A 16,834-nucleotide genomic window follows, 5' to 3' on the forward strand; every position below is an offset into this window, starting at 1 on the left:
CCGCGCGACTGCTACGGTCGTAGGTTCGAATCCTGCCTCGGGCATGGATGTGTGTGATGTCCTTAGGTTAGTTAGGTTTAAGTAGTTCTAAATTCTAGGGGACTGATGACCTCAGATGTTAAGTCCCATAGTGCTCAAAGCCATTTTAGTGATCGCCTAATATCCTGCTTTAATTGTTTGTTCTCATGCTCTACCGATCGTATAATATCTTCCTTTAATTATTATTATCATGTAATAATGTTTTGAACATGTCGACGATAGACAGGTCAGACCTAAATCTACACTCATCTCGTTTTGGCGTCTCCATGATTGGTGGCGACACTGCATTTGGACTTCCCAACTCTGTTGATAAACTATTGTCCCCTATACCAGAATCCGTTGACATTTCTCTACTACTTGCTTCTGTTTTCGTCTCCACCTGATTACTTTCACCTAACAGGCCTGCTTTCACCTCCCTGTCTACTGCAGTTGCACCAACATAATTATTTGCCATATTGAACCGCCAATAATCACACAACCGAGAAATAAACAAATCACAATAACACTCGTAGCACAGACTGGACGGCAACCAAACTACAACCAAACTACAACGCCGTATGCATTCAACGCTGTAATTCGCGATCAGAAGTACACATAACATACAAGATCACGTAACAGAAGAAAAAGAATGAAATATAAGCTAGAGTAAATACAGTTCTGCAGTTGTATTAACTGTTGTTAAAAATTAGGCAACTAATTAATCAGGGTCTGGCAGTGACATTTGCTTTACTATATGACTGTCAAAGTAAGTAATGTCCCATACCTTAGTGGTACAAAAGAATTTCAACTGTTACTGTTTGTAATTACGTAATTATAGAATGCAATCTGCACTGTCAGTGAATTACTCTCGTTGCTTCAGTTGCGTCAGATAACGTTGTGATGCGCGACTTACTTTGCGTTGTCTTCTGGCTCCGTGGTCGCGGCTGTTGCGTAGCGCCGACTCAATTGACGCCGTGCCGCTGTGAGCACTGCACCCTCTGTGCAAAGCGTGATTAAGTTTGCTGAGTCGTTCCTAGGCGCTGCTCACGTTGTATACGGTGATGGCTGCCAAAATGTTTTCACTTTCGCACATAGGTGCCGCTAGCGTCATCATAAGTATGAAGTATGTTTACTTCGTAGCAAAAGTTCTTTGCACTGTCACTAATCGGACGAGTGTATTTACTGTGTCACAAGTTCTTTGGCGTACACATCCTACAGCTCGCGTTATGTCACTCAACAATCCAAATTAACAGTCACTGTTCATACACAAACAGTTCACTCTCCTAACTATACGGCACTACTTATCCTAAAATTGCAGGTCCTGAATACACGTAGCCATTTAACACGCCCGGGGGTACAAATACTCTCGTTTCTCGACCGTGTGCCCCGTCCACACCACGTGCCTGATACTCCCGCGGCGGTCATATTGTTCTGCTCCACACTGCTGCTGACTTGCCTGCAATTATGTATCTAAATATACAAACGCATTTAGGGGAGCCACTCAACATTAAACACAACACTCTCCTATGTCTCGTATGAACAACTATATTCTGAGACGATAACAAAATCGCAGGTTGCACTGTTTACATTCTAAGTCACAAGTTCTTGATGACTATCTGTCCACAATATCACTCGGACGAGCATACGCGTAACCAACGCGCCGCTGGTGATTGTTGATGATGCGGAAGCCGAATGATCGCACGAAAGTTCTTACGCTCGTCATGCATACACAGATATTTTGTAACAGTACCTCCTTGACACTAGTAATAATATAACACTGTTCATAAAGTTAAATTTTCAGTTCTCGCTTGTGCGAGCGTGCGCGTAACCGTCGTGGCGCGGATGATTGTTGCTGATGCGGAACGCGATGACGCACGTTCTCACGCTCACTGGCACCTAAATGCTCTTTTTTGTGGTAAATAGTATTACTGATTCACATTAGTTCATCTGGGAGACCGAACACGGCGTGGATGATTGATGCTGTACGGTACGACGCGCGACGAGCGGACACACAAATACGTTATCGTCGGCACTGCTCATATTTAATTACTTCTTTGCCGCCCTTTTCACTGAATTCACCTCCATATCTCATTACTTTACTGCAACAGCACTTGTATCAACACTTGAACCTCCGTAACAATACCTTTTACATGTAGAGCTACTGACAGCACAACATAACAGCTCCGTGTCCCGTGCTCGACTCTGCAAACGCGCTGCCCGCAAAGATACTCCACAATCAAGCCAGCGATATGACAATACTCTTACAGAACCTACCGGTAACAAATCCAGCAGCCCACCTCTGTATTGCTTCGATGCCCTCATTTAATTTGACCTGGTGTTGATCCCAAACACTCAAACAGTACTCAACAATGGGTCGCACTAGTGTCTTATACGCAGCCTCCTTTTCAGGTGACACTTGCCTTATAATTCTCCTAATAAACCGAATTCGACCAATCGCCTTCCCTACTCCAATCCTTACATGCTCATTCCATTTCATATTGCTTTGCAACATTCCGCCTAAACATTTAACCGACCTGACTGTATCAAACAAAAAATTAATAATACTGTATTCGAACATTATGGGTTCGTTTTTCCAACTCATCTGCATTAATTTACATTTTTCTACATTTAGGGCTAGCTGTCATTCGTCACACCAACTAGAAATTTAGTCTCAGCAATCTTGCTTCCTCCAATAATTACTCAAAGACAACACCATCCCATACACCAAAGCATCAGCGGCAAACAGTTGCAGACTGCTACTCACCTTGTCCTCCAGATCATTTAAATGTGTAGACTATAACAGCTGCCTTATCACAGTTCCTTGATACACTCATGACGATACCCTAGTTACTCACATACATGAAAACCTCTTACGTGTGCTTGTAACTTTGTTAACAGTCGTTAGAGTGGCACCGTGTCAAATGCTTTTCGGAAATCTAGCAATATCGAATCTGCCTGTTGCCTTCATCCATGGTTTGCAGGCTCTCATGTGAGAAAAGGGCAAGCTGAGTTTAGCACGTGCGATATTTTCTAACACCGGGCTGATTTCTAGTTAGAAGCTTTCGCCTCTTAAGGAAATTTGTTATGTTCGAACTAAGACTATGTTCAAGGATTCTACAGCAAACCGATGTTAGACATTGGTCTGTAATATTGTGGGTCTGTTCTTTTGCCCTTCATATATACAGGAGTCACTTGGCTCTTCACACTGGACTCGCATTCGGGAGGACGACGGTTCAATCCCGTCTCCGGCCATCCAGATTTAGGTTTTCCGTGATTTCCCTAAATCGTTTCAGGCAAATGCCGGGATGGTTCCTTTAAGAGGGCACGGCCGATTTCCTTCCCCATCCTTCCCTCACCCGAGCTTGCGCTCCGTCTCTAATGACCTCGTTGTCGACGGGACGTTAAACACTAATATCCTCCTCCTCCTCCTTGGCTCTTTTTTCCAGTCGCTTGGGACTTTGCGCTGCGCGAGAGATAAAAGCAAGTTAAGTAAGGGGCCAACGCTGTAGAGGGACTCTACCCAGACCTGGCGAATTATTTTCTTTCCGTCTTTCAGCTGTTTCTCTACAGCAGCGATCATCGTTACTGTGTCTTCCATACGGAAGTCTGAGCTATGGTCAAACGAGAGTTACAAAACTCAAACTGAATTTGGTCTGGGCAGAGTTATCGGCATAGTGAGTCGATGGCGGAGGCGCCTCTGATCATCGCATGCGATGAAACACGAGTTGATCGCTTCGAATCGGAAGCAAAATGGCAGTCCACGGCCTGGCGCCACACAGCCTCTCCTCCGAAGAAAAAGTTCAAAGCCGCAACTTCAGCCGATTAAGTCATGGCGACGGTCTTCTCGGACTCTGAAGGTGTTACTCTGTTTTATTCCTCCCTCGTGGTGCAACGACCAACTATGAAGTGTATTGTGCTACCCTCAGAAAACTGGAGATACGACTTCAGTGTGTTCGTCGCCACGAAAATACACACGAATTTCTCTTTCTCCATGGCGACGCTAGATATCACACAAGTTGTGCACCAGAGAGGAGCTCACAAAACTTCCTTGTAGTGTTCTTCCTCATCCATCTTACAGCCCAGCTCTCACATCTTTCAACCCCGTCTGTTGGGCCAATGAGGGGCGCACCCCACGGGAAGCATGGTTATGGGCAGGTTACTGATGCAGCCAGACGTCGACCAGTAGAGTCGTACCGTGTGGGCATGCAAGCCCTCCCATAAAGATGGCGTCAGGCCGCCGCATTGGACGGAGATTATGTTGCAAAATTGGGTTTTGAAGTCAAAAGAGTAGGGAATAATATGGTGTATTGTAACCCCGAATATAATCAACCTCCTTAGAAAAAAATATGTTGCATTACATACTGAACGCCCTACGTAATTTCAAGAACTTTTATGTAATCGCCGTGAGTGACTGTTATGTTGCAAAAGAATGGTTCAAATGGCTCTGAGCACTAACTTCTGAGGTCATCAGTCCCCTAGAACTTAGAACTACTTAAACCTACCTAACCTAATGACATCACACACATCCATGCCCGAGGCAGGATTCGAACCTGCGACCGTAGCGGTCGCGCGGTTCCAGACTGAAGCACCTACAACCGCTCGGCCACACCGGCCGGCTATGTTGCATCAGAACCAATTTTCATTTCGTAGAATTCAGGTGATGGCAGACAAAACGTTACATCTGAAATCCTCAGTTTGGAATATATCGATTGTCACAATCGATCTGTGTTTTAAGAAAATAGCGGTGAGTTCAATAGAATTATATCACTCACTGAAGGCAAATCCCAGAAACGGCTGATTTCCTTCCCGAACCTGAGTTTGTCTCTAGTGTTCTTGTCGTCGACGGGCCGTTAAATCCTAATTTCCTTCCATGCATATGCTGTCCCCGCCCTCCCCCCCCTCCATTCCCCCCACCGCCCGTGTTTGGGGTGGGCAACACACTTGCTGAACTTTGCCTCGGAAATATACGACCTTCATTCCAGATTTCCCATTGCTCACTTCCGTTGTTGCTCTACCTTATTAAGAACGCCTCTGCGGCGTCTTTTCTAGCTCATTCGAATTGCTGTCAACAAATGAGGACTCATAGGGCTGAACAGACGTCATGTAGAAATAAGTGTCCTACTGTTGCATCTTGTACACTAATCCAGGAGTCATCCAAACTCATCTGGTGATTGTGAGAATGATGGAGTGTTTGCAGCATAGCGGTATACATCCCTCTTGCTCGAGAAGATCGTCGTTTCCTTCTACAAATACATCCGATGTCAGGCTGGTTTTACAGTTGTCTTTCTCCGTTTTGTGCCGGATTTGGTGTTTACTCCCAGCGACGGGTAGTTTCAACTCTTTTGTACTCGCCTTGCCGGTGTCCTTCAGTCAAGAGACAGTTATTTTGAGAAAACAGAAAGATATTTATCTGCATAAATAGCTCCTGTAGTACCCAACGTTATTCAGTGATGCAGAAAGTTTCATCGGTAAAAGAATTCACTTTCTATTTAACATATTGTATTGTAGATCCACTAATAATCCCGCCCGGCTAGCCGCGCGGTCTAATGCCCTGATTCCGGAGCAGGAAGGCGTGCCGGTTCCCGACATGAATCCTCTCGGCGGATTAGTGTCGAGGTCCGGTGTGTCGGCCAGCCTGTGGATGGTTTTTAAGGCGGTTTTCCATCTTCCTCGGCGAATTGCGGGCTGGTTCCCCTTGCTCCGCCTCAGTTACACTACGTCGGCGGTTGTTGCGCAAACACTATCTCCACGTACGCATACACCATAGTTACTCTATCCCGCAAACGTTCCGGGGGGGGGGGGGGGGGGGGGGGGACCACTGAGGGCTAAGGCGGAGCGATGCCTCTCGGTCGTTTCTAGGTCCCCAGTTCAGTACGCAAACACAGATCCAGTAATACATGTAGACATATTTCAAAATTACGGTAGTTTTATGCAGGGTGAATCACCTAAAACTTGCACCGCAAATATTGTGGAAATGGAAACAGCTACGATGTGCTCTTTTCACAGAATGGACAGGTAGTCAGGGGCTTGTACTTTTAGCCATTAAACAGATTGTAATAATTCTTAGAAAGCTTATTTTTGTGCAGGCATACACCTTTTTAAACGTAACAATGCATATTGACGGTAGCAAGCTCAAAATACGGTGAATTTGAATGTCAGTGGTGTTTGTTGCAGAATTCTGTTGTAAGTCGTTTACGAGATATCGTATTCTGAAACGATTCCACACCGACGATTGTTTTTGCCATTCAACTTGCGTAGCTGCTAGGTACGATGCTATTGTGTTTGCTTACAGTGTGCTTGTGTGGTCCTTGAGTCCGTTGCGACTTCTTAGTCTGTCAGCGTGTGGCAGTCCAAGCAGTAAGTTGTGAGTGGACGATGGAATTCACGAAGGCAGAAGAAGCCGACATGTTCAGGGTCTACAGAGGGTGTAGGAGGAACGCAGTTCGTTGTTGTGCAGTGTATGCGGCAACGTATCCAAACAGGCGCCAATCATCTCGACAGTTATTTATCAACTTCCTCAACCAGTTGCGTGAAAGCAGTACTGTAGCACCTAAACAACGTAACAGAAGGAAACAAGTGACGACAGAAGAGGGGCAAGACTCAGGCAAGTGTCCTACGCATTTCCCGTTGACACACGTTCCATCCACATCACATCTCTGATCATCAAGAACTGCATGGAAACGATTAGGAGAATAGTGTTAACTTCTGTACGTGAGCATTAAGACAGGATACACCAGAGGTATAATGTATCTTGTTTAGTGATGAAAGGACGTTTATCAATGGTGGTCAGGTAAACAGCCGAGAAATACACTAGTGGTCTCTTGAAAATCCTCGTTGTCGTCTTCAGGTGCAACGTCAGCATCCATGGAGTATAAACGAGTAGTGTGGGATAGTGAACCATCAGCTCATTCGCCCGTTCTTCGTAGACGGAACACTGAACGCGCACAAATATCGCAGCCACATAACAGACCGTATTCCACGGAGACGTTCGTTTGTAAACTAGGAGGAACCTGTGGTACCAACATGATGGCTGTCCAGCACACAGTGCACCAAGTGCTACAGCTTGTCTTCACGAATTGTTTCCAAATCATTGGACTGGACGCAAAGGATCTTCACCTCGGCCGGCCCATTCCCAGGACATTTTTCTCTGGGGAAAGCTGGGAGATGCTGTCTACAAGGACATACCAACTGCACCCGATGATATCCTACGACGTATTATTAAGCACGCTCGGACATCTGCGCTGAAATGTTAGCACGACTGCGGCAGTCACTCTGTACCACACTGGAAGCGTGTGTTGGCGCTGCGGGTGGTCATTCTGAACACAATCTGTGATGGTCAGTTGTCTCGTTACTGGTCAGTGCTACCACAGGTATTGTACAAGCCTCCCACAGTATGATACCTCGTAAATGACTCGCAATCCTGCAACAAACACCGACACTCTAATTTACCCTACTATTAGTTTCTTAATGTCCATAGACATTGTTCCATTTAAAAAAGTATATATTCGTACAAAAAATACTTTTTCTAAGTATAATTACAACCTGTTTATTGGCTAACAATGCGAGCCCCTGACTGGGAGACAAAAAAGATCTGGGCGTTTCAAAAACATTTTATTTTATTTTCTTCGTTTTAGTGAATATAGATATTTTCCTTGTTTAAGAAAACGCTCTGCAAATCTGTCTCTCATTCCAAACAATGATTGTCCTCCTCTGCCTTGGTATGTAAGCCATTCACTGTTCGCCACAGAACGGGAGGAAGCATCTCAGGGGTTCTTTTGGTCGTGAACTGTACCGTAAAATCAGGATCAGAGTTGTCCGTAAGGAAGTGTGAATATACAAGGCGTCCCAAGAAAAACACGGACAAGCCTTACAGACAGGTTTCTCACACTCAAACAAGAAAAAAAAAAGTCTGCTAAACATGAACTCCAAAATGCACACTTTAAGAGCTATGAGCACTTGTTCATCTTCTATTCAATGAAAAAGATCTCTTCAACTGCAAGGACTTTGCTTTCCACATTTTTGTGAGGAGGTAGTATGGAGCAAAGCAAGGAAAAAAATCTATTAAAAATGGTGTCTAAAATGCATACTTTCTGCTGAACAAGTGCTCATAGCCTGTAAGGTACGCATTTTAGAGTTCCTGTTTACTAGACCTTTTCTCTTGTTTTCATTGCTACTATCTCTTCCAAAAACATGGAAAACAAAGAGATTAAGTAGAAGAGATGTATTTTATAGTATCGAAGATGAACAATTGCTCATAGCTCTTTAGGTATGCATTTTAGATCCCATGTTTACTCGACATTTTTGTCTTGTTTTGGTGTAAGAAACATGTCCCTAAAGCTTGTCGGTGTGTTTCCTTGTTTTTTTGGTGGGGGGACACTATTTTTTTCGATCAGGAGCTGTTTCTCCAGATCATTGCCAGCATGAAAGAACAAGAACAAATTGAACATGCATTCGAAGACGAAAAAAATAACCGTATCTCGTGTAGTTTCGTTGCAAAGAAAGGCAGACAGGAGATGAGGACGTCCTGTTAATGAAGATGCTTAATTCAAGTGCACAGCAAAGGAAATTACGCGAGTGGCAAGAAGTAGAAGACGAACACAAAATGCTTTTATTGTCTGTACTGAACCCACAAGTATTCTCAATACAACAGATGCGGGAGAATTATTTTAAGAAATAAGACGTGTAAGCAAATGAAATATTTGTAGTATAAAATGTGCGTTAATTATAAAGTGCTTTTGATGTAAAAACTGAAAAATCACTTCTATGTATACATTACAGTTACAGCCAAAACTGTAAGAAAAGCACTGCAAACAACTACCTTAATGCAATAAATCGTTTATTTCGCAGTCAGCAGTGAAGCAAAGAAAGAACCACCTCCTTTTCTGCATTATCTTTAGAGCAGCCGGGGCATCCCAGCGCGGTAGGGCCCTTAACGCACGTGACATGAATCCAGTTGCTTCGTTCAAGTTCCAGAACCAACTAGGAACAAACGTGCTTGTCAGCTACACTGGTAAACAGACTAAATTTACAATAATACCCGAGTGTGCGACTAACTGTAGTTTGAATGGCTTTGAACCATGCACAGTGAACTCACTAGCAGCGCAGAAGTCGTACATCCCCAACATTTTGTGGTATCTCGTAAAAGTCAACCTCGTGAGCACAGCGAACCCTATGTGGTCCTGAAGTTTATAAGTATTGCCACAACTGCAGGAGGAAGACGACCAGGGAGTTTGGTTTTTTAGTGTCTCTAAGCTTCCAACGAAGAGGAAGAGCAGTTTAGATACAAACAAATGAAAAATTGCTGTCTGGATAGAAGAAAAGGACAAAAACTAGAAAATAATATTTAGTAGTATGGTATTCTACCTTACGGCAGGTCTTGTCGTGGGTTAAGCCTCTTCCACTTTTGTCTGTCCAGAGCCAGTCTTTTCATTTCTGAATATTTGTCTCCTTTAATATTGTCCAGCCTTTGATATCTTCTTTTTCCTCTTCCCCTTCTTCCCTCCACCATTCCTTTTATTCCTTCCTTCAATAAACAGTCCCTCCTCAAACAATGTCCAATCTAGTTCCGTTTTCTCTTTCTGATAACTTTCAGCACGTTTCTTTCTTCTCCAACTCTTCTTAACACTTCTTCATTCCTTAATCGGTCTTCCCATTTCACCTTTTCCATCCTTCATATCCACATCTCTAGTGCCTCCAGTCGTCTTTCATCTTCCTTCCTCAATGTCCAGGTCTCCACACCATATAGTGCAACGCTCCAGACGTAAGATTTGGCAAGTCTTTTCCTCAGATCTTTGTTTAGTGGTCCACAAAGAAATTTCTGTTTCCTTTTGAATCCTTCTCTGGCCATTGCAGTTCTTTTCCTAATTTCTGTTGAGCAATACATATCATCCATTGTTACACTTCCCAAGTAACTGAAGTTATTCACTTCCTCTATTTCCTCTCCCCCCATTTTCATACGGCATTTTCTCCCCTTTCCCCCAATTATCATACTTTTCGTTTTCTTCTTGTTAATCTTCATTCCATATTATTCTAATTTTGTGTTTAGATCATCTAACATTTGTTCCATTTCTCTTGCACTCTCTGCCATCACAACCATGTCGTCTGCAAATCTTATGCACTCCACTCTCCGACCCCCTATACAAGCTCCTCTCCTTCCATCAAAACTTTCACTAATAATTTCCTCCAGACATGTATACTGAACAGCGTTGGTGATAAACAACAACCTTGCCTTACACCTCTTCCCAGTTCTATTTCTTCATTCATCACACCTCCTATTCTTACTCTTGCTCTCTGTTTCAAATATAAATTTCTAATTAGCCGTCTATCTCGCCAGTCAACTCCATGTTTCCTTAGGATGTCCATCAGTTTGTTCCATCTGACACAGTCAAAAGCCTTTTCAAGATCAATGAACACAACACACACCTTCCTTTTGTTCTCCATGTACCTCTCCCCTATCACTCTCAGTAGCCAAATGGCATCTCTAGTTCACACTCCTCGCCTGAAACCAAATTGTTCATCCCCTATTACGCAATTCAGCTTTCGATATATCCTTCAATTGAGCCTCCTCATCAAAACTTTGGCTGCATGCGATATCAGGCTCACTGTTCTATGTTCCTCACACTTTTTGCTGTTCTTTTTCTTTTCCATAGGTATTCAGAAGTCCTTTGGCCACTTTTCCTGTCATGTATATTTGATTTGCACTATTCAATCAACTCCCTTTTCGCTTCTCTCTCTAATGACTTTAACTGTTCCGCAGGAATCTCATCAATTCACATTGCCTTTCCTTTTTCATCTCCTTCATAGATTCTTCAATCTCACCAATTAGTATTGCATTTCCTTTGTCATCATCTGCAACTTTATCTTCTTCTTCTATCCCAAGGTCTTCATCACGTCTGCTGTCTGCAGCGTATAGCCATTCTATATATTCTTTCCATCTTCTCATTATTTCTTGGGATTCACTCACCATTTTACCGTCTGCTGCCTCTACTTCCGTTAGTCCATTGTTATTTCTCTTTTCCCTGAATGTCAAATCCATTGCTTCTTTGTACATTAAACCCTATTTTCCTTCTTTCTCTAATTTCTCTATCTTGTCACACTTTCTGTCAGCCATTTCTCCTTTGCTTTTTCTGTCTCCCTTAATAATTCATTATTTAACCTCCTGTAGTTGAGCTTCCCTTCTTCTGTGTTTACAGTTTTCCATTTCCTGTAATCATCCAACTTGGTTATCATATCTGGCGTTACCCATTCTCTCTTTACTTTTTCCTCTCCTTGACCCCAAGCATTTCCTTAGCTGCCTTTTTGATCCAATTTTTAAAACGATCCCATCTGCCTTCTGTGCATTCCGCTTCCTGTCTTTGCATCATGATTTCACAATATGCATTCTCTAATTTTTCACAGTTGTCTTTGTCTTTCAGTTTCTCAAAGCTAATGTGCTCTCTCTTCTGTCCTTTCCAGTTTTTTTTCAATTTTACTAGAACCTCAGCTACCACTAATATATGATCTGAATAATTATATGCCCCTGGATACCTTTTGACACTCTTTAGGCAATTTCGGTATCTTTGTTGTATCATTATATAATCAATTTGATATCTTTTGCTGTCAAATCGAGATATCCAAGTCGTCTTTTGTGGTTATCAAATAGAATATTTCCAACTACCACGAAATTTTCATTGCAGTATTCCAACAATCTTTGCCCTCTCTCATTTATTTCTCCCAGTTCAAATTTTCCCAGGGCTTTTCTTTCTGGTCCTTCACCAACTACTGCATTCCAATCACCCATTATAACAATACATGCATTTCTTTTCTCTGTCTCTGCTAAGTTTTCTATAGTCTCATAACATTCTCATAACACTGATCTGCGCGATTACTTGTTGGCATATAGACCTGGATAATAACTTTCATTTTCCCTTTCAGTCTCATCACCATTATTCTTCCACTAACACATTCAATCTACATAACCTTGCCCTTCAGTCTTTTACCTATCAAAATTCCAACCCGATACATTCAATTTTTATCTCCACCTGAATATTACAATCAGAAGTCGTCACTTTCTAGTGCTCCACAACCACCCCATCTCACCTCACACATTCTGCGTACATCCAATTTGTTTCTTGTCATTTCATGTTTGGCGTTTTCTAATTTCCCTTCATGGAGAAGGGTTAAAACATTCCAAGTCCCAATCCTCAATAAGTCTTCCGTCTTCTTCTCCTTCCTTCCATTTCCATTTGCCCTAATCTCTGTAGTTCTCGTTGTATTCCCCTCCCGGAGATCCGATTGAGGGGAAGCTTTACCTCCAGAATATTGTACAAAGAGGTCCATCCCATGAACGTCTAGGGAACTAATTCGAGTGGTGGTATCCCGTTGCCCTCCACTGTGCTCCACATCCTGTCGGCTCGCTGACCCAGTTTCCCACTAGGGTTGGTTACCCAACATTCCACTGGGTTGCTCAGGGTAACGGGGGCACCACGTGTAAGTAGCATTGTGGAGAATTGAGGTGAGAGAGCCTAAGAGAACTCTCTTGTTGAATTCTTGTACTCGCATCTCACCCCATTTTTAGCCAAAGGCGCAAGGTTGTAGCAGTAACAATAACGAAATTTGAAGTCTACCTTACGATGCTCCATTATTAATGTTATTATTTTAAGATTTTACTATCATCAGAAATCATTGACATATGACGTAGAATGCCTGCTATGCCCACTAGCTTCGCTGAACACAACATGTTGCATATTCAGGACTTTCGATACAGTCAGCTGGCGAAACTGTGTTGGCATTCAACATCATATGTCAATGATTTCTAAAGGCAGTAAAATCTTAAAATGATTACATTAATAATGGAGCATCGTAAGAGTAGCGACACTTCGTGCTAGGTAGACTTCAAATTTCGTTATTGTTTCTGAACATTTAAATATCATTTTCTAATTTTTGTACCTTTTCTTCGATTCAGACAGCAATTCTCCATTTGTTTGTCTCTAAATTGCTCTTTCTCTTTGTTATAAGCTTCGAGATAGTAAACAACCAGACTCTCTCGCGGTCTTCCCTGCAGTTGTTGCCAACATCATTAGCTACCCTAAAAATATGTTTACCAATTGGCTCTTCTGACTGTACAGAATAACCAGTGAACTGTCGGCCATGATGACGACTCCTCAGTTCACAGGTTCTCCAACTGACTGTTCACAATGTCCAGTGACAGTGTATCCGCCCACTTCCCCGAACACAGATCCAGCAACTGACTCGACTGATTGTCCAGAATGTCCAACTACGTGTTCAACCAGCCCATCGACTTGTCCTGACACAGGTTTGCCACATGACTCTATCAAATGTCCAGAAAGTCAAATGACATGTAGCCCATGGTTATCAGCTTCTTATTTCATAGGTTCTACAACTGACTCTTCACTATGTCTGACGACAGAGTGTTCACTAACTTCTACAACTGACTGTTCGCAATGTCTGATGACAGATTGTCTGATAACTTCCACAACTGACTCTTCACAGTGTCCAACAACAGAGTGTCCACTTACTTCTCCTAACACAGATTCACCAACTAATGCTACTGAATGTCCAGACTGTCCAGCTATATGTCCTACTAGACCACCGACTTGTACTGACAGAGGTTTGCCACGCGACACTACTGAATATACAGAACATCCAGTGACATGTAGCCCATGCTCATCAGCTCCTTATATCACAGGTTCTCCAGCTGACTGCTCACAATGTCCGACGACAGAGTGTCCATTAACTACTACAGCAGACTGCCCACAATGTCCGACGACAGAGTGTCCACTAACTTCTCCTAACACAGATTCACCAACTGACGCGACTGAATGTCCAGAATGTCCAACTACATGTCCAACCAGCCCACCGACTTCTCCTGACACAGGTTTGCCACCTGACACTACTGAGTATACAGAATGTCCAGTGACATGTAGCCCATGCTCACCAGCTTCTTATTTCACAGGTTCTGCAACTGACTGTTCACAATGTCCGACGACAGAGTGTCCGCTAACTTCTCCTAACACAGGTTCACCAGCTAACTGTACTGAATGTCCAGAATGTCCAACTACATGCCCATCCATCCCAACGACTTGGCCTGACACAGGTTTGCCATCTGACTCTATTGCATGTCCAGAACGACCAATGAAATGTAGCCCTTGCTATCATCCCCTTATTTCACAGGTTGTACAACTGACTGCTCACAGTGTCCGACGACAGAATGTCCGCCAACTTCTCCTAACACAGGTTTACCAACTGACGCTACTGAATGTCCAGAATGTCCAACTACATGTCCATCCATCTCAACGACTTGCCCTGACACAGGTTTGCCATCTGACTCTATTGCATGTCCAGAGCGACCAATGAAGTGTACCCCTTGCTCATCATCCCCTTATTTCACAGGTTCTACAACTGACTGTTCACAATGTCCAACGACAGAGTGTCCGCCAACTTCTCCTAATACAGGATCACCATCTGAGTGTACTGAATGTCCAGAATGTCCAACTATATGTCCAACCTGCCCATCGACTTGTCCTGACACAGGTTTGCCATCTGACTCTATTGCATGTCCAGAACGACCAATGAAATATACCCCTTGCTCATCATCCCCTTATTTCACAGGTTCTACAACTGACTGTTCACAATGTCCGACGACAGAATGTCCGCCAACTTCTCCTAACACAGGTTCACCAACTGACGCTACTGAATGTCCAGAATGTCCAACTACATGTCCATCCATCTCAACGACTTGGTCTGACACAGGTTTGCCATCTGACTCTATTGTATGCCCAGAACGACCAATGACATGTAGACCATGCTCATCATCTCCTTATTTCACAGGTTCTACAACTGACTGTTCACAATGTCCAACGACAGAGTGTCCGCCAACTTCTCCTAACACATGTTCACCATCTAACGCTACTGAATGTCCAGAATGTCCAACGACAGAGTGTCCGCCAACTTCTCCTAACACAGGTTCATCAACTGACGCTACTGAATGTCCAGAATGTCCAACTACATGTCCATCCATCTCAACGACTGGGCCTGACACAGGTTTGTCATCTGTCTCTGTTGTGTGTCCAGAAAGACCAAGACGTGTAGACCATGCTCATCATCTCCTTATTTCACAGGTTCTACAACTGACTGTTCACAATGTCCGACGACAGAGTGTCCGCCAACTTCTCCTGATACAGGATCACCACCTGAGTGTAGTGAATGTCCAGAATGTCCAACTATATGTCCAACCTGCCCATCGACTTGTCCTGACACAGGTTTGCCATCTCACTCTATTGTATGTCCAGAACGACCAATGACATGTAGCCTACGCTCATCATCTCCTTATTTCACAGGTTCTACAAGTGATTGTTCACAATGTCCGACGACAGAGTGTCCGCCAACTTCTCCTAACACAGCTTCACCATCTGACGGTAGTGAATGCCCACAATGTCCAACGACATGTACAACATGTGAGCCTTGTGCCACTGCAGAGCCAACTTCTACCACACCAGGTAAGGTAGCTGAAAACAGTTTGGGTACTCTCTCTGACAGGTGAATATGCATGCAACTGACAATTTGCAGGTCGCAAAGCAAAGACTGTGTTGACATTCCACTGAAAGCCTGGTACAAAGTATTGTTCATGACTGCTTCAATAACTGAAAACTTGACCTCACTACAAAAGAAATTTTGCAATACTTCTTCTTAGTTGTGTGATTTCTTTGTTACTACTACACTCATCGTAAATTATTGAAGTAGAAATCTGAATTAGTCTAAATAATGAAACAGAAATCTATGCTACCTAAAAAAAATCATTAAAACATTTATATAGCCTAATTATGGATATTTACCCGTTGTTCAAAAACACAAAACATCTCACTTCTTTTGATAATATTGGATGCGTATCTCAGGCAAACCAGGACAAAGTTATGATTCGGCACTAGTGCACAATATTATTCTGAAATATAGGCTATGGCCAGATCGCTTGTGAATCTTTTTATTGTTTACCAGTTTCGACCCATCTGTGCTGTCATCATCAGATCTGAAAGTTTAATAAACGAAAATTCTATGTCAAGGTGGCTAATAATGAAATGATCTGACTTAAAAATTTTTTTCTTACATTACTGAACTATTAGAACATACCTTGTAGTGCAATAAAGAAGTTCATTATCTTTGCGCAGATGGATGTTACATAGTGATGTAGCAACATTCTACAGCAAAAGGAAGCAAGTTACATCAGTTTGTCAACCATAAAATACCACAAATGGAAAATATACATCATGTCATGCTGGTGTTCTAGCGCACTCGTTCAGTTAACACTACAATGGCGACCGAGATAGTTCGATATTTGTACAGATAAGTCGGTATACAGCCGCTTACATTACTCGACAATCGACTTGTACTCGAATACATGGCGAACTATATGTTCCACAGTATAGATTCTTTGTTCACTCCAATCTCATTAAAGTTACCTCTGACAGAATTACAGAATTGCACCGAATTATTCTGACTCTGTCGAGAAGCTCTTGAGTGGACATGTTCTTTTGTAGACTCCAAGCACTGCATCATTTGCATGTATTATTTCTATTTTATTTTACTCGTAGTGAACGTATTTACGTAACTGTTTTTAATTCTTCAGTGTGGTATGGCCGCCTACCGTTATGTGTCTACTGCTGGGTCTACATTGAACTAAATCTCGAGTACTGTAATAAGCATAAACATTGAGCACCACATCATTTGCACATAGGTCTTCTCAGTCGTGTATCAAGAAGTTCTTACATAGCCAATATTGAAATTTTTTACCATATCAGATATGATTTCTGGATGTACCTTG

The 16,834-nt window shown here is 42.9% G+C and overlaps 1 protein-coding gene across 8 annotated transcripts in view; it reads left to right on the forward strand.

Moving 5' to 3' along the window:
• Nucleotides 1–16,834, forward strand: part of LOC124545180 (mucin-5AC-like) — a 349,462-nt gene that overhangs the window by 207,268 nt on the left and 125,360 nt on the right. For 2 of the 8 annotated variants that reach the window (XM_047124023.1, XM_047124026.1), the window contains 5 exons: nt 14,410–14,550; nt 14,629–14,769; nt 14,848–15,060; nt 15,138–15,278; nt 15,357–15,515. In XM_047124023.1, coding sequence (XP_046979979.1) covers nt 14,410–14,550; nt 14,629–14,769; nt 14,848–15,060; nt 15,138–15,278; nt 15,357–15,515 — 795 coding nt within the window. Of the gene's footprint in view, nt 1–13,972; nt 14,114–14,190; nt 14,332–14,409; nt 14,551–14,628; nt 14,770–14,847; nt 15,061–15,137; nt 15,279–15,356; nt 15,516–16,834 lie in introns of all 8 variants that reach the window. The other 6 variants (XM_047124025.1, XM_047124028.1, XM_047124027.1 and 3 more) reach the window with 4 other exon arrangements.

The sequence above is a fragment of the Schistocerca americana genome, chromosome 8 (genome assembly GCF_021461395.2).
Source record: "Schistocerca americana isolate TAMUIC-IGC-003095 chromosome 8, iqSchAmer2.1, whole genome shotgun sequence".
NCBI classification, from domain to species: Eukaryota; Metazoa; Arthropoda; class Insecta; order Orthoptera; family Acrididae; genus Schistocerca; species Schistocerca americana.